We start from the raw sequence: 26,533 nt of genomic DNA, 5'->3' as shown, positions 1-26,533 counted from the left end.
AATGAGAAAAGTAACAAACACAGATACAGTAAAGCCTACTATATACACCATGGGGAAGGGGTCCTAAAGGAGGAGAAAAAAATAAGGGGGCACAAATAATGTTTGAAGAAATGATCAAAACTTTCTAATTTAATGGAAAAATTAAACTATACATTAAAGAATCTTAACTCTAAGTAGCATAAGATGAAAAAGAACACTCCATAAGAGAAAGCAGAAAATTTTAAGAGCCAGAATACTAAGAAGTCTGCTGTGAAACAGTCTCTCCTAGATATGGCCACTTAAACAAAACCAGAACAATAGAAATATCCATGGACATGTTAACATGGAGTCCTACGGCCTGGGGTCCCACCCCTAGACAAAGAACAAAGCAACTATTGGGAGAAGGAAAGTGAGCATCTCCTGGGGAGAGCCCCCTTATTGGTTGTCAGCCTTTAAACTATACACACACAAACAACAAAAATCGACCAGCAGCTGTATTTACGATGTGTGTGTGTGTGTGTGTGTGTGTGTGTGTGTGTGTTTGTAACAAATACAATCAAAGAAAAAGAGGCTATCAACTTGACAGGAGGGAGGCATGGGAGGGATGTGAGGGAGGGTTGCTGTGAAGAGCTTGAGGGAGGAAAGGGGGAAGTGTTGTAATTCTACTTCAACTAAAAATATTTAAAGAAAAAAAGAACATTCTTACATACATATAAACCAAACTGTCAAAAAACGAAGATAAAATTCTGAAAAGCAGCAGGAGAGAAGCAACTCATCATATACAAGGGCTTCTCAATATCCTAATAAGGTTCCCAATAGAAGCCACAAAGGTCAAAAGGAAATGAGATGAGATATTAAAGGTTCTGAAAGGAAAAAACAAAGAAATTTGTCAACAAAGAATTCTAAATGAAATTATCATTCAAAAATGAATGATTGCCATTATATCAATAACAAAGACATCACACACTCACACATACACACACACACACACACACACACACACATCTTATTAATAAAAAATGAAAACTCAAGAAAATAATATCAAACTTAATCTAGCAAGATTTTAAAGTGAATACAAACTGTTATGGAGTAAGGTTTATTTGGGATTTGAGTCAACATATACAATTCAATGTGACAAACATTAAATAATGGTAATCTTGACACATGCAGAAAAACACTTGATAAACACTAATATCTTCTCATGGCAAAAAACATTCAACAAACTAGTAACAAAAGGGCGCTTTCTCAAACTGACCCAGGACAGCTGTACTCCTCACTGCTAACATGCTTAATGCTGAAAGGCTGACCTCTTCCCCTTTCATTCAGAAATGAGACAAGTCGACTGTCCTTACCACTTCTGTTAACATTGTGCTGAGGTTCTGTATCACAAAGTAACTCATCAGCAAAATAAAATTATAGATTATAGAGAAATTATAAAGAATTATAAAGATTATAAAGGAATAAGCAGAGAGTCATCTCTATCTATAAAAATTGACACAGTCTTGTATATAGATACAAAACCTAAGAAAATATATACACAGGCTAATAAATGACATTAGGTTATAAGTCAGAAGATCTATACACAAAACCACTCATATTTCTATATACTGGCAATAAATAATAAGAAAATGAAATTAAGAAAAGAATTTAGCCAGGTGGTGGTAGGACACACCTTTAATCCCAGCCTTGAGAGGCAAAGACAGGCAGATCTCTGTGAGTTCAAGGCCAGCCAGGTCTACAGAGTGAGTTCCAGACCTGCCAGAGCTAAACAGAGAAACACTGTTTCAAAAAGAAAAAAACTTAATCCATATCATTCAATATTTAATACATTCAATATCCTAATAAGGTTCTCAATAGAAAGATCTATATACAAAAAACACTCATATTTCTATATACTGGCAATAAATAATAAGAAGATGAAATTAAGAACTTAGCCAGTATTAAAAAGCAAGAATGACAGAATAAATCTAAGTCTTGTATGCTAAAAACTATAAACTTTGCCAAAAGAAACTGAAGATACAAGTGGAAAAGTGTTTTGTCTTCATATATTAGAAATTTTTTATTTCCCAACTTAATCTATCAATTAAATGTGATCCAGTCCAAATTTTCAGTTGCCTTTTTTTCAGAAAGTGATAAAACAATCATAAAGTTCATAGAAACATAGGAACAGAACAAACCATGCACCAAGCTGATGGAAAGCTTTTTATTTAAGGACTTGTGTGCATCCATAAACTAAGTACTGGATAGCAAAAATGGTGAGCTGTCAAGACACAAAGAAGAGGGAAGTAAGGAGAGCATGAATAGAGGTGGAAGGAAGGATGGAAACAGTTCACTGAGGCCAGGGTACTCCTCAGAGCTACATCCTCCTAGGTCCACTTTCGAGCATAACTCTGAGAAGTCGCTGGATTCACCTTAATGGAATCAAGTTGGTTTACAGGCCTTCCTAAAACTGTCACTCAAACTAATGAAATACCCAATTTTTCAAGGCCTTTTCATTTGTCTATCTCTGAATTGATCCTTTGATAAGTGGATCTAGGGCTCAGTGTTGATGTCTGAGTTACATATTCTACTTCTGAGGGGAGTCTTATTAACTCACAAGGAAAGGGTGGTTCCCCCAAAGGAAATCAGAAACTGTTAACAGGAAAAGGGAAATTAATTCTAGGAAGGCAAAAACAATAAAGATAGTCTCAGCTGCTGCCTGTGTTAAAAATGATGCATTTCACTACTGATGGAAAATTACACAGCATTTGTGGAGAACACATGGAAATTTATATATAGATTATAAAGGTTTATCTCCTATAAACAGCAAGTCCACTGGTAGGAATCAACACTATAGAAATGCTCATAAACGCAAAGACATTTACTAAACTATTGTTTCAAATAGTAACAAGTGGGGGTAGAAACTAAATTTCTACCTCTAGGAGATGGTTAAGATAATTTTAGTAACTTATTCATACTGTAGAACAAAATTATTTAAAAGATGAACATATCAAAACATCTCTAAGAAATTAATTTTATCTTAGTATTAGTTTTTTAAGTCTTTTTTATTGATTTTTTTTTTATTTATTTTGCATCCCAACTGTAATTTCCCCTCCCTCCTCTCTTTCCGTTCTCTCCTCTGTCTCCACCGGGCCCCACCCTTCCACTCCTCCTCTGTTTTTGTTCAGATGGGACAGACCTCTCATGGGTGTTGAAGAGTGTTCCCCTTACTCCACATCCTCTTCAGCATAAGCTGCCATTAGTGTTTTTGAACTTAGCCATTCTGACAGGTGTAAGATGGTATCTCAGATTTGCATTTGATTTGCATTTCCCTGATAGCTAAGGATGTAGGGCAATTCCTTAAATGTCTTTTGGCCATTTGAGATTCTTCTGTTGAGAATTCTCTGTTTAGATCAGTATGTAGCATGAATCTTAGAAGGTCTTATTAGTAAAATCAAACCTGGAGCCTGGAAGATCAGAGAAGCAGAACAAGCCACAGCCACCTTACTTTGCCAATTCCTCAGCTGATCCTGTTTCCCCAGACTGGAAGCCTCTGAGTCCTCATCCAGAATGAATCTCAGCTGAACTGCTTCTCGAAAGCCTGAAAGCTTAACCAGCCAAATGCTTCTAGTTTCTGGTCTTCACACTTTATATACCTTTCTGCTTTATGCCATCACTCCCTGGGATTAAAGGTTCACTTCCTGGGATTAAAGGCGTGAGTCACCACGCTTGGCTGTATTCTTGAACACACAGAGATCCAGGTAGATCTCTGTCTCTGGAATGCTAGGATTAAAGGTATGAGTGCCACCATTTTCTAGCCTCTGTATCTAGTGGCTGTTCTGTTCTCTGACCCCAGATGAGTTTATTAGGGTACACAATATTTTGGGGAACACAATACCACCATATCAGTGCCCTATCTTTGGATTATTTGTTATTTTGATGTTTATTTTTTTGAGTTCTTTATATATTTTGGAGATCAACCTCTGTCAGATGTGGAGTTGGTGAAGATCTTTTCCCATTCTGTAGGCTGCAGTTTGTTCTTATTGACAGTGTCCTTTGCCTAACAGAAGCTTTTAAGTTTCAGGAGGTCCCATTTATTAATTGTCAGTCTCAGTGTCTCTGCTACTGGTATTCTATTCAGGAAGTTGTCTCCTGTGCCAATGCATTCAAGACACTTTCCAACTTTCTTTTCTATCAGGTTCAGTGTAACTGGATGTATGTTGAGGTCTTTGATCCACTCGGACTTGAGTGTTGTGCATGGTGATAGATATGGAACTATTTGCAGTCTTCTACATGTTGACATCCAGTTATACTAGCACCATTTGTTGAAGATGCTTTCTTTTTTCCATTGTACAATTTTGGCTTCTTTGTCAAAAATCAGGTGTCCATACATATGCAGATTAATGTATGGACACCTTAATTAATTAATCAGGGTCTTTGATTCGATTCCATTGATCCACCTGTTTTTTACACCAATACCAAGCTTTTTTTATTACTATAGCTCTGTAGTAGAACTTGAAATCAGGGATCTCCAGAAGTTCCTTTATTGTCCAGGATTGTTTTAGCTATCCTGGGTCTTTTGTTTTTCCATATGAAGTTGAGTATTGTTCTTTCTAGGTCTGTAAAGAATTGTGCTGGAATTTTGATTGGGGTTGCATTACAACTGTATATTGCTTTTGGTAAGATTGCCATTTTCACTGTGTTAATCCTACCAATCCATGAACATGGGCGATCTTTCCTTCTTTTGATATCTTTTCCAATTTCTTTCTTCAAAGACTTAAAGTTCTTATCATACAGGTTTTTCACTTGTTTGGTTAGAGTTACCCCAAGATATATTATTGTGGCTATTGTAAAGGATGTTGTTTACCTGACTTTTTTCTCAGCCCATTTATCATTTGTATATAGGAAGGCTACTAATTTTTTTTTTTAGTTAATCTTGTATCCAACCACATCACTGAAGGTGTTTATCAGCTGTAGGAGTTCCCTGGTAAAATTTTTGGGGTCACTTATGTATACTAGCATATCATCTGCAAATAATGAAAGTTTGACTTCTCCTTTCCAATTTGTATCCCCTTTATCTCCATTTGTTGTCTTATTGCTCTAGCTAGAATTTAAAGTACTATATTGAATAGGTATGGAGGGAATGGACAGCCTTGTCTTGTTCCTGATTTTAGTGAAATCACTTTGAGTTTCTCTCCATTTAATTTGATTTTGGCTATATGCTTGCTGTAAATTACCTTTATTATGTTTAGTTATGTTCCTTGTATCCCTGATCTCTCCAAGGCCTTTATCATGAAGAGGTGATACATTTTGTCAAAGGCTTTTTCGGCATCTAATGTGATGATCATGTGCTTTTTTTTTCTTTCAGTTCATTTATATGGTGGATTACTTTGACAGATTTTCCTATTTTGAACCATCCCTGCATCTCTGGGATGAAGCCTACTTGATCATGGTGGACGATTTTTTTATGTGTTCTTGGATTCAGTGTCAGTATTTTATTGAGTATTTTTGTATCAACGTTCATCGGGGAAATTGGTCTGTAATTCTCTTTGTTGAATTTTTGTGTGGTTTTGGGTATCCTGATAACTGTAGCCTCATAAAAAGGTTTTGGAAATGTTCCTTCTGTTTCTATTGTGTAGAACACAATATTTCAGGGGTAGTGGTATTAACTCTTCTTTGAAAGTCTGGTATAATTCTGTGCTGAAACCATCTGGCCCTGGGATTTTTTTTTTTTTTTTTTTTTTTTTTTTGGTTCAGAGACTTTTTAATGACTGCTTCCATTTCCTTAGGGCTTATAGGTTTATTTAAATTGTTTATCTGGTCTTGATTTAATTTTGATATGTTGTGCTCATCAATGAAAATTTTCCATTTCTTTTAGATTTTCCAATTTTGTGAATGACTCTGGATTTCCTCAGTGTCTGCTGTTATGTCCTCCTTTTCGTTTCTGATTTTGTTAATTTGAATATTCTCTCTGCCTTTTAGTTTGGATAAGGGTTTGTCTATCTTATTGATTTTCTCAAAGAAAACTCTTTGTTTCATTGATTCTTTGTATTGTTCTCTGTTTCTATTTTATTGATTTCAACTCTGACTTTATTTCCTGCCATCTACTCCTCCTGGATGAGTTTGCTTCTTTTTGTTCTAAAGTTTTCAGGTGTGCTGTTAAGTCACTAGTGTGAGATTTCTCCTAATTCTTTATGTAGGCACTGAGTGCTATGAACTTTTCTCTTAGCACTGCTTTTATAGTGTCTGATAAGTTTGGGTATGTTGTGTATTCATTTTCATTGAATTCTAGGAAGTCTTGCATTTCTTTCCTTATTTCTTCCTTGACCCAGTGGTAAGTCAGTTGAGAGTTGTTCAGTTTCCATGGGTTTGTAGGCTTTCTGTAGTTTGTGTTGTTGTTGAACTCTAACCCATGGTGATCTGATAAGATACAAGAGATTATTCCAATTTTTTTTTTTAATCTGTTGAAATTTGCTTTGTGACCAAGTATGTGGTCAACTTTAGAGAAGGTTCCATGAGATGCTGAGAAGAAGGTATATTCATTTGCGTTTGGGTGAAATGTTCTGCAGATATCTGTTAAGTCCATTTGAGTCATAACATCTATTAGTTCCCTTATTTCTCTGTTTAGTTTCTGTCTGGCAGACCTGTCCAGTGGTGAGAGTGGGGTGTTGAAGTCTGCCACTATTAATGAGTGGGGTTTGATTGTGATTTAAGCTTTCGTAATGTTTCTTTTACAAATGTGGGTGCCCTTGTATGTGAGCATAGATGTTCAGAATTGAGACTTCATCTTGATGAATTTTTCCTTTGATGAATATGAAATGTCCTTCTCCATCTCTTTTGATTAATTTTAGTTTGAAGTCTATTTTCTTAGATATTAGGATAGCTGCACCAGCTTGTTTCTTAGGTCCATTTACTTGGAAAATCTTTTCCCAAATCTTTACTCTAAGGTAATGTCTATCTTAAAAGTTGAGGTATGTTTCTTATATGCAGCAGAAGGATGAATCCTGTTTTCATATCCATTCTGTTAGCCTGTGTCTTTTTATTGACGAATTGAGTCCATTGATATTAAGAGATATTAATGACCAGTGATTGTTAATTCCTGTTATTTTTTTTTTGTTTTAGTGGTGGTGGTTGTGTGTGTGTGTGTGTGTGTGTGTGTGTGTGTTTCTCTTCGTTGGGTTTTGCTGGCATGAGATTATCTATTGTCTGTGTTTTCATGGGTGCAGCTAACTTCTTTGGGTTGCAGTTTTCCCTCTTGTACTTTCTGTAGGGCTGGATTTGTGGATAGGTATTATTTAAATCTGGTTCTGTCATAAAATATCTTGTTTTCTCTGTCTATGGTGATTGAAAGTTTTGCTGGGTATAGTAGTCTGGGTTGGCATCCATGGTCTCTTAATGTTCAGGACCTTCTGGCTTTTAGAGTCTCCACTGAGAAGTCAGGTGTAATTAATTTTCTGATAGGTCTGCCTTCATATGTTACTTGCCCTTTGTCCTTTGCATCTCTTAATATTTTTTCTTTATTCTGTATGTTTAGTGTTTTGATTATTATGTGGTTAGAGGACCTTTTTTTTTTTTTTTTTTTTTTGGTCCAGCATATTTGGTGTTCTATAAGCTTCTTGTACCTTCATAGGTATGTCCTTCTTTAGTTGGGAAAGTTTTCTTCTGTGATTTTGCTAAAGTTTTCTTCTGTGATATATTTTCTGTGCCTTTGAGCTGGGATTCTTCTCCTTCTATCCCTATTATTCTTAGGTTTAGATTTTCAGGGTATCCCAGATTTCCTGGGTGTTTGTGTTAAGATTTTTAGATTTAACATTTTCCTTGTCCAATGAATCTATTTCCTCTATCATATCTTCAACACTTGAGATTCTCTCTTCTATCTCTTGTATTCTGTTGGTGATGCTTACATCTGTGGTTCCTGTTTGCTTACCCAGATTTTCCATTTCCAGAATTATCTCATTTTGTGTTTTATTTATTGCTTCTATTTCAATTTTCAGGTCTTAAACCATTTCCTTCACCTGTTTGATTGTTTTTTCTTGGCTTTCTTTTAGAGATTTATTGATTTCTTCCAATTTTTGGTTTGTCTTTTCCTCAATTTAAAGGAATTTTTCATTTCCTCCTTAAGGGCCTATAAAGCTATTTTTAAGGTCATTTTCTTGTGCTTCAGCTGCATTGGAATGTTCAGGTCTTGCTGTTGTAGGATCACTGGGTTCTGGTGGTGCCATATTGCCCTTTCTGTTGTTGAATATATTCTTACACTGTCATTTACACATCTGAATTTAAGATAATAATAGGTCTGGGTGTTGATTCTTGTGTTGTCTCTGTTGGATGTTTTATTATCTGTTTCCTTTATTGTCTTATTGCCTGAATAGCCAAGAGTTCTGGTGATTGGCAGATCTTCAGTTTCAGTAGGATGTCTCAGCTAGGTTTGTAGGTGTTTGGGTGCTTAGATCCAGCATATCCTCCTGTTCTTCTGACTGGTGTAGGCTGTACCTATGCCTATGGAATCTGCTAGAGTTAAGGGGAAGGCTGGCCATGAGGAGGAGGAGGGGGAGGTGGGTGGGGTTGGGCTGAGTGGCAATTTGTCTTGGGGAACAGAATCCAGTGCGGGGAGGCAGCAGGCAGGTCTCTCACCTGGGGACTGCACCAAAGCAGTAGAGTTCCACCAGAGTTGGGGGCAGGGCTCAGCTGCCTTGCTGGTGCTGAGATGGGATGGGGAGGGGCACAGGATATGCCCTGGGGCTTAGGGTCTGGAGGCTGGGTAAGTTCAGCTGGGAGGCCAGTCACTCACCTGTTGTTTCAACTGGTGTGGGTCTACCTGTGCCATGGAGTCTGCTGGAGTTGTCGGGCACGGGGAAGGTGATGAGGTGTGTGAGGCTGGGTAGCCAAGTGGGTCTTGGGGGAACAGCATCCAGTGGGTGGTGGAGGGGTGGTGTAGCCTGCAGGAAGGTCTTTCACCTGCTGGTCAGCTGGTGGGGACTGCACCAGAGCAGTGGAGTTCTACCAGAGTTGGGGGAAGGACCAAGCTGCCTTCCTATTTTGGTTTTTCAGTTAGCATACAATATAATGAATTTCATTATGGCAGTTTCATTTGTACCTTGTTCTTATTTATTCCTCTTCCCCTTCCCCTTTCTCTTGAAGCTGACCTCTTCTTGCTGATCCCCTACCTCTCCCTAAACAGCCTCTCCTCTGCCCTCATATCACATACATTCTATCATCCTTCTTCCTTGAGACATCATCTTCCCCTATTATAGTCTCTGCTCTTGTTTCATGTCCTACTCCTACTGAGATCTAAGATCCTCATAGGAGAGAAAAAAAGGTTGTGTGTGTGTTTCTCATCTGGCATATTTTACCTAACAGTTCCATTCATCATCCAGCTAACTATAACTATCATGATTTCATTTCTGTCTTTAAATTTTTATTTAATTTATTTATGGGGGGGTGGGCAATGCCATGAAGGAGGTCAGAGGATAACTTATGAGAGTTGTTTCTCGAGATGTGAATCTTGAGCATCAAACTCAGGTGGTCAGGCTTGGCAGCAAGTATCTTTCTTCACTTTCTGAACCATCTCACGGCCCATGATTCCATTTTTCTTTATGGCTAAATAAAATTCCATTGTATATATTTATATAATCTTTTCTTTATCCATTAATCTGTTAGTGGGCATCTAGACTGGCTCCATTTCTTAGTTATTGTAAATAATACAGCAATAAACATGGATGTGAAGTACAAGACATTAATTTTAAGAAAGGAGGAACAAATAGAATATATTTATAGTCTACATATAAACATTTATGTCTGTAGACATGTTTGAGATGCCTGACACAGTGAACACCAAACTGTTAAGAACTGCCATTCTAGAAAAGGAAACAGACCGAGGGCTATGGAGTATGAGGAGAGATTTCATTATTTAGTCTATCGCCCACTTTTTTACTCTATCATTTTTTACGATGAGAAGGTATTTGTATATTATTTGTATTCTTACAAGTTGAAAAAATAAAAAAGAGGATGGGCTTAACTCACTTTCTCTCTGTTGCTGTGGACTGTGAATCATCTCAGCACTAGATGCAGTGCAGCAGGCAGAGGCCCTGACTAAATCTATTTACCTGAACCGTTTTTTCCAGATCCGAGTTGTATGTTTAACCAACTTTCCAGCCAGGTTCTTTTACCACCTACTCTCTTCCCTGATGGCTGGGGCTTCTTAATTTATCCCCATCTACACATGCTCCTCTCTTACCACGATGGTTTGATCCACTGGGCCTCTTTCTTTCATATCTCACTTATCAACAATCTCCTTGTCTGTAGACTGAAGGGACCCAGAGGGGCTCCCTTCTCTTTCTGACATTTCTCTTGAACTTAAACTAAATTTCTGTGTTTGAAATGAACAGAAGCCTCTTTTTTCTCTTATCAATTAAAAGGTATCAGTGAAAAAGCAGTAGTTTTACGCAAAACCACATAGAAATGTTTTTACAGTAAGCTTTAAAAATTTCTCTAGTTCTCAGTGGCTGAAAATAATTATCTGTCTGACCTGCCAAGGACTCATATAAAATGGGAAATTTTTCTCACTTCTCTTAACAATAACAAAGCAAGTGCAATGAACTATTTTAGCTAAACACAAGCTAGACAGAATTTGGGGGATGGGTATATAGGAGTTTTTCTACTCTTCCTCATGAAGTTGACCATTATTGTTCTCATAAGACCATACACCATTATTGTCCTCGGGACTCAGAACCCATAAGAAGCACACAGGCTCTTCATCAGCCGGCTCAGTTCTCATGACACCAAGCTTCTAAGTAGCATTCCCAGGGGTGACTGCAGTGGTGTGCTAAAGCTGGTCCATATTAACTTGCCAAAGCCAACTGTCACATTTATAGGAATTCTGGGGGTTATTTGTTAAATGTAACCATTACTAAAAAATATGACTTATATTCAAATAAGTTATACTGTAAAACAAGGGTAAAAGTATTCAAAACTTATTTCCTAATTATTTAGAACATTTTATACCATGCACTTGAGGTATTATTTATGTTTACTACATATGGTAACAACACAATGTAACTGTGTTTGGACACATCTCTTCCCAGCTCCACATCAGTGATGGAGCAAAAACATTTACATCAGAGAATCAGGATTGTAAGACATTTACCAACATTGCTCAGGGCAGCCATCACCTTAGTCTGCTTCCTCCTGCAACAGGTCACTGGTCCTACTCCAAAGCTCTTATTCAGGACTGAGAATCATGACTTGCACCTATATATGCCTGAAGTCATGCACTGTATTACATATAAAATATTTCTTCATAGAATTGCTGAAACTTACAAAGCTGGAAGAAGCCTTAGAAGACATCTACCCAGTCTTTTAGTGCAAGGAAGGAGTACAGCATTAAGTACTGGCCTCCTTGTCTTCAGTCTTCCTAAGACTCAGCTCCAGTTCTGCTCTGCACTAACTGTGGGCCCTCCATTGAGCCTCCATTGTCAATCACTAAATGGGATAATTTATGAATATTAAACTGCTGGCATGCTACAAAATGTGTTACAAATGCCATGTGTTGTTTCTGGGCACCTCCAGAAAGGGGAGCTCTTGTTTTTCAGAACTATCCAGTCATATTTTTGATGGCTATATTTACATACTGTCTATAATTTCAATCATGACCTAAATTCTTCTTATTGAAGACTAGATCTCAAGCACCCTCACTAACTTGGTCTTCTCGAAACCAGCCATCTTTAGGCATGTGAAAGAAATCCTTGCCTCCTGGACCCTCTATTCCAGATAACTCAGTGCTAAAAAACTCTGCATTCATTTTCTATTGCTGCTGAGCCAAACCACCAGACACTCAATGCTGGACAGTGCAAGTATAATCTTGCAGTTCTGTGGGTGAAGAACCCTAGAGCCTCACGGGCTAAACTAAACACTTTGGCAGGGCTGGGTTCCTTTCCACAGGTTTTCTTTGCCAGATTCTCCATGAGCAGAAAAAGCAATCCAACTTCAAGGACTTGCATGAGTAAGTTGGGCCCACCTGGATAACAACCCAGGCTGTTCTTCCCATCCCATTTTCATCAGCTCTGTATCTCCTTTGTTCTGCAACATATATAGGCTACAGGAATTCCAGCCTGAACATCTTTGGAGAACCAGTATTATGCCCACTACAAGACCCTTGGCAAGGCAATAAAAAAGAAAATCCATGTAATTCCATGAGATGGAAGAAATTGCAATATGTAGAGAATGGGTTCCTCCCTAAAAAGAAGGTCCAACTGTCATGGTCCCAGTCAGTCAAAAGGCCACTTACTGCATGTTCACACCTAAATGATACAGTCTGATGACACTTAGAATATTTCTCCTTGGGGCTAGGGAGGGGCTAAGTTGGGGAAATGTGCTTGCTGTTCATGCATGAGGACTTAAGTTTGAATCCTCAGCATTCATGCAAGAAGCTTGGTGATTCTGTACACATACACCCGCAATCCCAGCATTGTGCAAGGCTGGGACAGGAGGATCACTGCCAACCTAGCTCCAAGTTCAGAGAAAAACTATCTTAGAGAAATAAGGTGGAGAGTGATGAAGGACACCTGATAACCCCCTCTGGGTTCTGTGTGTATGCACAGACCCCCACTACAACACACACATGTATAAACACAGCACACACACACATACACACAAAATTAAATTAAAGTTTAAAACTATTTCTCATTTAAAGAATTAGCATTTGATTATTAAATCTTATCTTCTGGGATAAATACATAGGAAGCAATATTTTAATGAAAACTTCCTATGTAAGTTTATTTTCCTCTGTAACTCTGTACATAGAGCAATGCTTCTTTCCAAAATTTCTAATGAAGTAAACACTTTGAACAACATTTGGATCCATGAAAGTTTATCCAAATAACACAGATAGTCCAAGTTGAACTGGAACTCACTATGTAGCCCAAGCTGATCTCAAACTCACAATAATCCTACCTCAGCTTCCTGAGTCCCAGGATTACAGTTATATGTACCATGCCTAGGTTAGACGTACCTATTGAAATAGACACATCCCAGTAGATTCAAAGACTGATAATGATCGTGTTTTAATACTCTAATAATCTTAAATTATTATAAAGTAGTAATATTTCAAACAATTGCTTCAACAAAAGGGAACATATAGATTTTAAGATATAATTCCACAAAAATGATCAAAGCAAGCTGCTTATATAGAAGACAATATGTACATGCATCTTTTTTGAATCATATTATTTCAAATAAAGCTCCAGGCAAAGGAATGTAGATGTAACCATCTTGTTAAATAAGAAACACAGAGCCAATGCAGAGATGAAAGCCCAAGAAGTCAGAGCAACAGCTAAGAGCTAAAAACCTTACTCTTCACTGCCGCTGCTGTCCTCCTCAGCAAGTGTGCTACTTCCTGTGTATCTGTCTTTATATAGTCTTTCTGTTCTGCCTTCTCATTGGTTGTAAACCCAACCACATGACTTCCTCATCACTGCCTATCTATACAGACCTCCAGGTCTTTTATGGTTGGTACAGAGATTAAAGGTGTGTGTCTCCATGCTGGCTGTATCCTTGAACACACAGAGATCTGCCTAGCTCTGCCTCCCAAGCGCCCCAGCTTCTGCTATGGCTTGCTATTAGCTCTGATCCCCAGGCAACTTTATTTATTAACATACAAATAAAATCACATTTCAGTACAAATAAAATATCACTATAAAGGAGCAGTCCTCTTTCTTTAGAGCAGGTGATGATCAGAGATACAACAAACTAAAGAATTTCATAATAAAATAGCCTTTTGTTAGACCCCAAACCTATCAATTACCTCCTTTATTTCTAGTGACTTTTCAGGTTTCCTTGTTGCTCATACTTTCTTCTGAAACACAAAGATTTAGATAGCAGTGTATACATTCATTTCTTCATAGTTCAGATTTATTTAGTATCTATTTTATGTAAGCATCGTGCTTGGCCTTGTGGAAATAAAAGGGCAGAGATACAAAAACACTTGCCAGCATTTCCCTAAATACAATCTAAGGCTGAGACTAAGAAATAGGCAAAGTGTGTACCATAGCACTGTTTCTCAAAGGAAGAGATTATTTTCAATAAGGTGGAAATTAAAAGTTCATAAGGGGCCAGGCATGGTAGCACACACACCTTTAATCCCAGCACTTGGGAGGCAGAGATAGGAGGATCTTTGTGAGTTAGAAGCCACTCTGGTCTACATAGTGAGTTCTAGGACATCCAGGGATACACACTGTCTCATATAACCAAACAACAGCAAGAAAAGGAGTTTATAAGGGATATTTGACCTAAATCTTGAAGGATAGCATGGCTTCACTGGAAAAAGCTTTCGGGAAAAGCATTTTTGAAATAGCCACAGGGTCTTCAGGTAAGAGTACTGTGGAAAGAGACAGTCAAACATTCAGAATGATGTTAGGCTCTCACATAAGAACTCCTTGAGCCTGGCTGGGCAGCAGTGGCATATGCCTTTAATACCAGCACTCAGGAGGCAGAGCCAGGCAGATCTCTGCGAGTTAAAGGCCAGCCTGATCTACAGAGTGAGATCCAGGTCAGGCACCAAAACTACACAGAGAAGCCCTGTCTCAAAAAACAAAAACAAAAACAAGAACAAAAAAAAGGAACTCCTTGAGCCTCTGGTTTTCAAATGTATAACCTTCAGTCTAACATGTAAGATACTTGTTAAATATGGCCTGGAGAGGTGGCTGAGCTGGTAAGGGTGCTTGCTGCTATTCCATAGACCCTAGTTCAGTTCCCAGCACCCGTATCAAACCAACTCAAAACTTAAAACTCAAAATCAACTGTACCTCCAGCTCCAGGGAATCTGACATTCTCTTCTGGCCTCCAGGAGCACTTGCCCATACGTATTTGGATCTTACACCTGATGGAACTATCATTCTTAAGTTTTTTCCTATACTGTGCTAACTATGTGCTTGTACAAGCTTGTTCCCTGCCTCCCAGACTCCATGCAACTTTGCAAAAGCAAGTGGCAAGCTATTCTCAGCCTGTGACTAATTTTTCCTCTGGCCTACTTTAGGTACACTACCAACTATTTTCCTACTTTCTCTTATTCTTACTGGGACTCATAGCTACTTTTTATATTCAGTGTCCTAAGTTTAGGAATAAGCTACTCTTTACATCAAAGGTTTTAAGGTCTCCAACTGGGAGGGAAATGAAGTGATGTGATTCATGTATTTACATTCATTCCTGCATCCTTTAAATGATCATGATCCTTTAGTTACCAACAGTTGTCTCTTAATAATGGCATATGTAAGTTTTGTTTGTGTATACTATGATTTTCTCCTGCAACTTACTCAAGACTACTGAGCAAAGTAAGCAAGGAGTCCAAAGTCTTCATGGAAAATCATGCAGCTAAGCATTCTATAACCTCTGCTTGCCAGAAATGAGGAACCTGGTGCTTCATCCCTGCCTACTCAATACCTGGCTTCTCTTTCATTGGCACAAACAGCTAATTCCACCCAATAAAATGGAATACAAATATTTTTATTTGTATTTTTATTTATTTATTTTATAAATAAAATACTAAGAATCCTGATGATTGTTTGTAGCCCCTTCTGACCATCTCACTTCAAAATGCTGAGTGACACCACAGGAAGCATTCCCTTCTCTACTTTTGCTTGTAGTCACAATAAGGCACCACTCCTAAGTGCTAACTTACCTATAGGCTGCTCACACCATCAACCAAAAAAGAATTAGTAGTCTAACTAGAACTATTTTCCAATAGACACAGTGCTATCAGCCTCTGCAGATGCTTGTAGACCCAAGATATCCTCCCCCCAAAATCTTACAACATCTCCATTTAGTTTTTTCTGCCTCTTGAAATCAAGACTGCTTTTTTAAAATCAAAGACACTCAAGATTTTTAAATGCTGTTTCAGTTATGATGCTTCTTAATATAAATTCCTATAATCGCTACTAACACATTTTGCACAGCTTTTTAACATTTCATTTTAGCTCAATGGTAGATTAAATCATCTTTGTTGGTTAGCTCAAAAACTTAGTCATCAAGAATAAAAACAAGCTGAGGGACAGGTTTCTGAGTTATAAAAAAAAATACATATTAAGACAAATTTACAGATTCTATTTGAAAATGTGAAATTACCTATAAAGAAAACTAATGGTCTCATTACTTACAAGGCCCCCTAAAAAAGGTTTAGACTATCTTTTGCAATACCAAATATAACTAAGAAGATCACAATCTTGGAAGGTTGTTTGTGGTGGCAGGAGAATAGAGGAAGTATAACCAAAGTACCATCATTTCTAATAAATGCCATAAATTCCCATGAGGCTATAGTGAGAACAATTAATTCAATCTAGGGAGTCAGACTATTTAACAAAGAATGTGACATTTGGGTACATAGCAATGTAATCCAGACTAATCAGTCTGCTGAGAACAACCAAAAAGGCAACCCAAGAGGAAAACTGTAAAGGTATGGAAGAGCTAACATAAAAGGACAGAATCACCAGGCCACAAGTGCGAAAGCAGCAGTTGGTAGACAGATGTTGCTGGTAGCCCCCTGGAGTAGGCCCCACTACAATGAGGTGGAACTCCAAAGGATGTACAACCTATAGCAGTAGATGTCAAACTCTCTCAGTCCTTAAAATTGACCCTGGATTGGTTATGTCCCAAGGTGACAGCAAAAATAAAAATAAATAAATATGATCCTCCTCTAGAGGAACATTAACTGACATTAAAATAAGAAACCAAATACAAAAACAAACAGGAATAAAAACTCATCAACTAAGACTTCAGACACTAAATTATGAGACAGACCTTGATTCAAGGAGAAAAAAAAACAAGAGAAATTTGGTTGATAATAAAATTATTACAAAAAATATCAAAATAACAAAGTTGATGCAAAATACAACTCTTATCTCAAAGGAATATGGGATAGTTATTCTTGAGCCAAATATGAGTGATAGTGGCCCAGGAACACATTTACCCTAACCCAAAAAATTATGTTCCAACATGGAAAGCAGTTTTATGAAGACTTTATAGTTATATTGAAAGACCCCCGAAGGTAGTCTTCCCTCTGGAGAGACCCTCGCCCAGAGATCACACCGAGACCATAAGTCAGATGCAAACAGCAAGAGGCTTTATTCAGGAACACAGGTACCCGGGGCGACACAGTCACTCAAGAGGCTCAAGAGACTGGCGTGCCGATGGGCTGGAGTGGAGGGTTTTTATAGGGTCGGGCAGCAGAAGCACGAGAAGCATGGTTTACAGGGTTCTGATTGGACGATTCAAATGAGGCCAGGTTCAAACTCAGGACAGTTCGTGGTTTTTCCCCGAGCTCGACACGCCTGCTGACTTGGCTCCAAGTTGTTTTTCTGACCTTTAGTTCCCTGTTCTGGGGCCAGGTGGCCGACCGCAGATACCCTGTTTGTTCCAGTGCCCATGTCCTCTAACTGAACTTTCCCCGTACTTTCCAGGCCTTGCTCAAAATGGCATTAGGCTAAGCAAATATGCTGGGGTCTTTCATTCCCCCATTTTCTTATCTCAGGGAATGGAATCCTCCATTCATGGGGAAGAATAGGGATGTGGCTCCATTTCCACCTGGTTGAGTCGTTGGTATTGTTGGGTCAATACCAAGGTCTGAACAGTAGAAACGCGTTCCCTGATAAATTGGACAAGTCTGTTTAGGATACAGGGCCCGAGCGTCAGAAGGAGCAATAAAATCAGAAGGGGTCCCATAAGGGTGGAGATGAGGGTGGTGAGCCAGGGGGACCTTCCGAACCATCCCTCAAACCATCCCTGCTGTTCTTCAAAGAGGTTTTGTCTTTGTTCTAATCTCTTTCTTAATTTGGCCATGCTATCTCTCACCACCCCAGTATGATCCGCATAGAAGCAACATTCTTCTTTAAGGGCGGCACATAGCCCCCCCCCTGCAGGAAGAGGAGGTCTAATCCCCTCCGGTTCTGCAGAACTACCTCAGACAGGGAGGTGAGTGACTTTTCCAAGGCACTCACGATTCCTCCAGTGCCTGGATATCGGTATGCATGGCAGCCTGGAGGTGTCTGAACTGGTTGGTTTCCATGAGGGCAGTGGTACCTGTGCCTATTCCGGCAGCGACTCCTCCCATAGTTAATCCACCTAGTATCAGGGCCAGGGTTAGCGAGACTGGCTCTCTTTTTATGCGGGGGACCCCTGTTTCATACCGGCATAGATATCTTCAGGTGTATGGTAGACTATCTTGGGGTACAGTTCTATGAGCACACAATAATCGGCCGTGTTGGCTAGTATTGAGGGGGAGATGCATGGTGTAAGTCCAGTGCTACAGGCCCAGTAAGTCCCGTTGGGAGCCGCGAGATAGTGGGGTCCTGGAGCAAGTGCCTGGGTGCGATTACACAGGTGTTGGTGGGTGTGGGGTACTGTCCCCAGACATAGTCCTTGTCCTGACACCTCAGAGATTGTGAGCTTATGCTGAGGTGTCGAGGCACATTCTGACGGGGGTGAAGAAGAATTGGTGAAGCTTCCGACCACGGCCACCCCCTCATAATAGGGAGGTGTGGAGACTAGGCATAACCAGCACTCCTGAGTCCGATTTGGGTTGGTAACATTGAGGGCTGAGTAAGCGCCCTCTATAAGATTCAATAGCCGGTCTCCTGTCCCGGGCCGTGGCGCCATGGAACCAGTCAGGATCCCAGTGGGCGTCTGGGGAGTGGGTATAAATCTGGATGGAGGTTTTTGATCCGCAAGGACCGAGCTGGGCCCCACAGAGTTGGAGCGGACGGCGTCTACCTTGAGTTTGATGGTGAACCGTAACCCTCGATCGTAGTCATCCTCATATAGCCTGAGCCCCCATGTTCGACCCTGCTGCCAGCCTACATAGGCCTTACCTGGGGCGGTGAAGGTTATCTTCAAGGGGAGTGAGAGTCCAGGGGTAAACGTGTCTTGCCCTGAGTTTGGGCGGAGGCCGGACTTGGGTGCGCAGAACCAACCGCCTGCGGCTCTGGTGAAGTTCCTCTCAAGTTTGATCAGGTCCCAGCTGGAGCTGGGTTTCCACCATGCAGAACCGGTGGTCTCACAGCCCCAGCTTGCGCAGAAGAAGTCCCCCTTTCCCCCGCACCTCCTGGCAGTGACCCGGTCTCTCCCATCCCCTGGACACACATAAAAATCATGTTGTGCCCACCTGCACCTGGACAGAGGGGTGCGACATCCCGCGGTTTGGACTGTGCCGAAGTGGGTGGATGCGTTTAGGTCCCTCAGGTTTACATCCTCGATTCCCCAATCCCCCGAGCCCAGCGCCAGGTGGCAAAAGTCGGGCGTAAGCGTGGGCCACCAGGTCCATAGGACATGGTCTTGGGTAATATTCCAGACAAGGGTGCCCTCCTGGTTTAATATCTGCCAAGTAAGCCTCTTAACTAGGTGCGGGCTCTCTGCCGCCCTAGTCCCCTGGGGGTAGGCAGAGATTAAGAGGAAGGGGAGGAAGAGGAGCAGCGGGCCAACCTTATTTTTAAGGGGTTTCATGTGCGGCACACTGTCCATGTTGATTTTCTGGATCCCGCTGGGTCGTGTTCCCTGGCAGCCTTCACATGAGAGGCGTGGATCCATGCAGCAATCCCATCGACCTTGAGTGCAGTGGGGGTGGTCAGCAAGACAGTGTAGGGCCCCTTCCATCGTGGCTCTGGGTTCTTGGTCTGGTGGCGCCGGACCCAGACGGAATCTCCAATCTGGAAGGGGTGGGGGACCACTGGCCTGTCCAGCTGCTCCTGATAGGCTCTAGCCAGTGGCTTCCAGATTTCCTTCTGCACCAGCTGGAGGGCCTGGAGATGTGCTTCCAAAGTGGGGCTGGTACTAAAAGATGAGATATCAGGGTGAAGAAAATCTACAACAGGAGGTGGGGCCCCAAACATGATTTCAAAAGGGGTTAGGCCGTGTGGGCCAGGAGTATTTCGGGCTCTGTAGAGAGCCAAGGGAAGTAGGAGCACCCAATCTCTAGTGCCAGTTGCAAGCGTTAGTTTGGTTAAAGTCTCCTTGATTGTTCTATTAGCTCGTTCTACCTGTCCTGAGCTCTGGGGGCGGTATGCACAATGGAGTTTCCAATCAACCCCCAATAGTTTGGCCACCTTCTGACTTACCTGAGAGATGAAGGCAGGCCCGTTATCCGACCCCAATATTTGAGGCATCCCATACCTGGGGAAGATTTCTTCCAACAGTTTCTTTGTTACCACGTTAGCCGTCTCATTCTTGGTTGGAAATGCCTCGATCCATCCAGAAAAGGTGTCCACGAAGACCAGGAGGTACCGGTACCCGTAGAGTCCGGGTTTTACTTCTGTAAAGTCTATTTCCCAATGAACACCAGGACGATGGCCTCTTTGGCGGGCCCCCTTGTTTAGATGAACCTTTCCTGCGTTGACTTGAGCACAGGCTGGGCAGGTAGAAGTTACCTGCTGGAGTACCTGATCCTGGTTCAGCAGCACTGCCCAGGTGTTTTCTCTGTCTAATAGGGTCTTCATCTTGTTTTTGCTCAAATGGGTCAATGCATGGAGGAATCTCAGCATATATCGGGTATGGGAGGTTGGCATGACCATCCGGTCCCCTAGTATATATGCCTGTCTTCTTTGTTCCCAGTCCGCCCCCATTTTCTTTGCTAGCTCATGGTCTTCTGGGCTATAAGGCACGGGGTCTTTCTCAGGCTGTGGTTCTTGTATAGCCATCAACTGGCTGTTTCCTGCTGGCTGGGAAGCCACTGTTCGGGCAGTCAGATCTGCCAGCTGATTCCCTCTGGCTACCGCAGAGTCATCCTTTTGATACCCTGGGCAGTGGACAATACTGAGTTGGAGCGGGAGGAACAGGGCCTTTAGGAGGTCTAGGATCTCTTTTTTGTTTTTGATTTCCTTACCCGCGGACGTCAGCAGGCCTCTCCGTCTGTAGATTTCCCCGTGGACATGCGCAGTGGCGAAGGCATATCTGCTGTCAGTATAAACTGTGAGCTTCTTACCTTCTGCCATCCGGAGAGCTTGGGTGAGCGCAATCAGTTCTGCGCGCTGGGCCGATGTCCCAGGCGGGAGTGACGATGCCCATACCACTTCCGATTCGGTGGTTATAGCTGCCCCAGCTCTGCGTTCCCCCTCCTCCAGGAAACTGCTCCCGTCTGTGTACCAGACAGCGTCTGGATCCTTAAGCGGCTGATCTGTCAGATCAGGGCAGGTGCCATGTGCTTCGGCTAGAATCTGGAGGCAGTCATGCTCCTCGGAGGGGCTAGGCAGTGGCAGCAAGGTAGCAGGGTTAAGGGAAACTATCGGCCCAAAATTTACCCTGTCTGAGTCCAGTAGTAAGGCCTGATAGTAAGTCATTCTGGCGTTAGAAAGCCATCTGTCCGGTGGTTGTCGGACCAAGGCCTCCACTGCATGGGAGGCCAGCACAGTCAACGGCTGTCCCAGAGTCAGCTTTCCGGCATCCTTGAGTAATACGACAATGGCTGCCACCATGCGGAGGCATGGAGGCCATCCTGTAGCCACCGGGTCCAATTTCTTGGACAAGTACGCTACAGGTCTCCTCCAAGGTCCCAGTCTTTGCACCAGTACCCCTTTGGCAAGACCTGAGTTCTCATCCACAAACAGCTCAAAGGGCTTGGTTAGATCTGGCAGACCCAGAGCCGGGGCCTCGAGTAAGGCCTTCTTGATCTGTTGGAATGCTTTCTGATGCTTCTCCTCCCATTGGAACATGGTCCCTGGTTTAGTGAGGGGGTATAATGGGGCTGCCAGTTCGGCAAAGCCAGGAATCCAAAGGCGGCAGTACCCAGCCGTACCCAGGAACTCTCGAACTTGGCGGGGGTTCCAAGGAGGGGGGATGGAGATTATCGTCTCCTTCCTTGCTCCTGTTAACCATCTTTGCCCCCCGCTCAGGGTGTAGCCCAGGTAGGTAAGCTTGTCTCGGCATACTTGAGCCTTTTTGGCGGAGGCTCTATAGCCCTTTTGTCCAAGTCTGGCCAGTAAGGCTCGAGTGCCCTCCAGGCACTCGGTTCGACTCCTGGCCGCCAGGAGTAGATCATCCACGTACTGGAGCAGAGTCAGGGTTGGGTGTTCGACCCAGAATCCGGCCAGATCTGCATGTAGGGCCTCATCAAAGAGGGTTGGGCTATTTTTGAAGCCCTGAGGGAGCCGGGTCCAGGTTAATTGTCCCGAGAGCCCTCTTTCTGGGTCCCTCCATTCAAAAGCGAATAGCATTTGACTTTGAGGGTGCAGTCTTAAACAAAAGAAGGCATCCTTCAGGTCTAGCACAGTGTACCAGACGTGGGTCGGTGGGAGGGTGCTCAGAAGGTTATAGGGGTTAGGCACCGTGGGGTGTATGTCCTCCACCCACTTATTGACCTCTCTCAAGTCCTGGACCGGCCTGTAGTCTCCTGTCCCCGGTTTCTTAACAGGCAAGAGAGGGGTGTTCCAAGGTGACTGGCAGGGCTTTAACACCCCTTGGTCCAGGAGCCTCCGAATATGGGGCTTGATCCCCTCATGAGCTTCCCGTGACATTGGGTATTGTCTGATTGAAACGGGAGTCGCGGAGGCCTTTAGTGAGATCATCAGCGGCGGCTGATCGCGTGCCAGCCCCAAGCCCCCAGTCTCTGCCCAGGCCTGAGGAAACTCTCTCAGCCAGTTCTGTAGCTCCTCAGGTGATTTCTCCGGGGGTTCTGCCTCAAACAAACGGTATTCTTCCTCTAAACTGAGGGCAAGGATTTGTAGGGGGTCTCCTTTAGGACCCGTGACCCTTGGTCCCTTCTCATCAAAGTAGATTTGTGCCTTCAATTTGGTTAATAGGTCCCGTCCTAACAGCGGATGGGGGCATTCAGGTATATGCAGGAAGGAGTGAGTTACTTGCCCTGATGCCAGTTGGACCTTTCTCTCGGCAGTCCAGTAATACCTCTTGTTTCCAGTTGCCCCCTGCACCAGTGCAGAATGCCGGCTAAGAGGCACTCCGGCATGGGTTAGGACTGAATGTTCAGCACCAGTATCAACCAGGAAGGTCACGGGCTGCCCCCGATATTGAGGGTTATCCTAGGCTCAGGGGGGGGCTCCTGGCCTCGACTCCCCTAGTCCTCTAGACTAAGGAGGTCCACGGTTTTGGGCTTGGGTCGGTGGGGTCCTTGTGGCTTCTTGGGGCACTCTCGGGCCCAGTGTCCCTTCTCCTTACAGTAAGCACATTGATCTTTATCAAGGGGTGGCCTCCTTCGCTCTCCCGACCTATCTCCCTCTCTCCGCTGTCCCTGAGACACAACGGCGGCCAAAACCTTTTTCATTTCCCTATGCTGTTTCTTGTCCCTTTCTTCTTGTTTCTGCCATCTCCTTTCCTCACGCTCCTCAGGAGTTTCTCTCTTATTGAACACTTTCTCTGCTTCCTTCAATAAGTCTGGCAAACCTAGCACCTGTAAACCTTCCAACCGCTGCAATTTAGTTCGGATATCTGAGCTAGACTGGTAGATAAATGATAAGATGACACCTGGTGCTTGCCCTGGGTCTTCTGGATCATACGGAGTGTACATCCTATAAGCCTCCTTCAGCCTCTCTAAAAATGCAGCGGGTGATTCTTCCTTTCCCTGTATCACATTCCTTACCTGAGCCAAATTGGTAGGCCTTCTGGCGGCCGCTCGGAGACCCGCTAAGAGCAACTGGCGATAGAGACATAGATGCTCCCTACCTTCAGGTGTATTGAAGTCCCAGTCTGGGCGGGTCAAGGGAAAAGCTGCATCGATGATATTTGGGAGTTGGGTTGGCCTCCCGTCATCGCCCGGAACCTGCTTCCGGGCCTCCAGGAAAACTCTCTGCTTTTCCTCTACGGTTAAGAGGGTCTGCAGGAGCTGCTGACAGTCGTCCCAAGTCGGCCTGTGAGTCACTAGGATGGACTCAATTAGGCCGGTCAAGGCAACAGGATTTCTGGAGAAAGGGGGATTATGTTGTTTCCAATTATAAAGGTCTGAGGCAGAAAAGGGCCAATATTGTAACTGATGGTTGGGTCCTTCCCGAAGCGGGAAGGCTTTGGATTCAGTGGGGGGGCCGGCTCGGCAGCCCCTGAGGCGGCCCGCGATGGGGGACTGGACTGTTTCTTCTTCTTCCTCCGAGTCCTCAGCGAGCGGGGTCATCACGGGGGGCGCGGCCGCCGGGGAGGTCGCAGCCGGCGTTGCGACTAGAGCCACAGCGGGCGCAGCCGCCGGGGCCGCGGCCGGCACCGCAGCAGGGGCCGCCGCGGGCGCAGCCGCTGGGGCCGCAGGTGACGCTGGGGGGGTCGGCTGGTAAGGTGGCGGTTCATCTGTCAGAAGGTCTATGAGAGGAGAATTAGGATCAGGGGGAAGGACAGGGGGCTTGGAAGGCTCCCTGCGGGGAAGGACTGGGTAGAGAGAAGAAAGGGGGTTAGGAGGCGCCGAAGGCTGGGGAGTGAGAGGTTGTGGGAGGAAGGGCTTGACCCAGGGGAATGGGTTTTCAACCAGGGATCTCCAAATGGCGATGTAGGGAACCTGGTCTGGATGCCCATGGGGGCTGGAAGCAAACACCTTCCCTTCAACCTGTGAAATGAGAGAGAGATTAAATGACCCTTCCCGTGGCCATCCTACATCCATCATGACCCATTCGGCCTCACAGAGGGTCATCCATTTATTTTTCTTGATGACTACACCTTCATCGCTCCCCCGGCCTTTGACGTCCGACCAATGGTCAGTAGTTAGGCTCAAGGGGGTAATGACAGTCTGTCCCATATTAGTTCCTGGATGGAGAAGGATTAGACAAAGAACACAAAACAACCCGACAACACAAATAAGAGACAGTTGCGCTGCGCGGCTCCGGTGTAAAACCGAAAGCAAAAACTCAGATGGATTTACGGAGTACTTGAGATCTCCGTCTCCTACCAACACCACGTATCCTTCAGATACGGGGGTGGCCCCGAAAAACTGTGCCCCAGAGGGGACTTCAGACCGTGCCCCAGAGGGGACTTCAGACCGTGCCCCAGAGGGGACTTCAGACCGTGCCCCAGAGGGGACTTCAGAGACCCGTGGAACGTCTTCCAGCGTCGCAGTGGCGAAGTCCGAGCCCGTCGGCTCCTTCAGTTCCACTGACACAGACAGATACAGGCGCGCAAACAGACAACATTCAACATTCAGACAAACCAACAACACTCAGACAGGACAGAGATGACATACACCAAGGCCGGCCGGCTTACCTCCTGACAGTGGGTCGGTGGTCCCGAGGCGGGGGTCTCCGATCCCGGACGAGCCCCCAAATGAAAGACCCCCGAAGGTAGTCTTCCCTCTGGAGAGACCCTCGCCCAGAGATCACACCGAGACCATAAGTCAGATGCAAACAGCAAGAGGCTTTATTCAGGAACACGGGTACCCGGGGCGACACAGTCACTCAAGAGGCTTAAGAGACTGGCGTGCCGATGGGCTGGAGTGGAGGGTTTTTATAGGGTCGGGCAGCAGAAGCACGAGAAGCATGGTTTACAGGGTTCTGATTGGACGATTCAAATGAGGCCAGGTTCAAACTCAGGACAGTTCGTGGTTTTTCCCCGAGCTCGACACACCTGCTGACTTGGCTCCAAGTTGTTTTTCTGACCTTTAGTTCCCTGTTCTGGGGCCAGGTGGCCGACCGCAGATACCCTGTTTGTTCCAGTGCCCGTGTCCTCTAACTGAACTTTCCCCGTACTTTCCAGGCCTTGCTCAAAATGGCGTTAGGCTAAGCAAGTATGCTGGGGTCTTTCAATATAATGAAAGGAGGTCATGAATCTAGGGATATTTCCAAGTATATGGGTGGGAGTTTGAGGCAGGCAAGAAGTCTCTGCTACAGGTCTCTGAGAAAGCTGATAACCTTGCTGGTTAGGGCTGGATAGAGCTAAGTAGTCTAACAATACATTCCAAAGGCTTTGCATGACAGTCAAAAGGCTCTAAGTAAGATGCAGAGGTATGGCAAGCAACGGATAGTTATTAAGAGAACAAAGATAACCCAACATATTTTTTTGCTCTGGACTTAAAACGTCCCAACTCCCTACAATCCTCAAATTCTCATCAGTCAAACAGTCTTGAACTTATGTGTGGCTTCTTCTTCCCTCAAGGAACTTCAGTTCACAAGGAGTACAGGATCTGAGAAACTTCAGCTGCAAAGGCTAAAAATGAATGAGCCTAACAGCCAGAGAAACACAGTTGAGCTGTAATTAGGAAATTAACCTATTAAACGTTTATCCATGGACAGCGACATAGCTCAGTGGATAAAGAAAGGCATTTGCCACCCAATCCTGACAGCCTGAGCTTGATCCGCAAAAGCCAAGGAGAGAACCAATTCCATAAAGTTGTCCCCTGACCTCCATATGTGTACTACATTCTCTCTGTGTGTCTGTCTTTCTGTCTGTCTCTAAGTTCTCTCTCTCTCTCTCTCTCTCTCTCTCTCTCTCTCTCTCACACACACACACACACACACACACACACACACACACACACGCACGCGCGCGCGCTCGAAAAGTTTTTCAAAATGTATCCAGACTAAATCAAAAAGAAAACAAAAGATACCAAAAAAAAAAAAAATGAGACCTATGAAATAAAGAGATTTGACAAACTCTTTTTTGAGACACAGTTTCTCTGTGTAGC

At 43.4% G+C, this 26,533-nt stretch overlaps 2 protein-coding genes across 3 annotated transcripts in view; both read right to left on the bottom strand.

The window, feature by feature from the left end:
* Nucleotides 1–26,533, bottom strand: part of Stk33 (serine/threonine kinase 33) — a 181,062-nt gene that overhangs the window by 91,657 nt on the left and 62,872 nt on the right. The gene's annotated exons all lie outside the window — the stretch shown is intronic.
* Nucleotides 19,383–24,918, bottom strand: LOC114710432. Its single transcript, XM_028894584.2, is given in 2 exon segments — nt 19,383–22,948; nt 22,951–24,918. Coding segments are annotated over 2 exon segments (5,271 nt in total). The 5' UTR covers nt 24,656–24,918.

Source organism: Peromyscus leucopus, chromosome 1 (assembly GCF_004664715.2).
Source record: "Peromyscus leucopus breed LL Stock chromosome 1, UCI_PerLeu_2.1, whole genome shotgun sequence".
Taxonomy (NCBI): domain Eukaryota; kingdom Metazoa; phylum Chordata; class Mammalia; order Rodentia; family Cricetidae; genus Peromyscus; species Peromyscus leucopus.
This window is presented reverse-complemented; position numbering and strand designations above follow the sequence as displayed.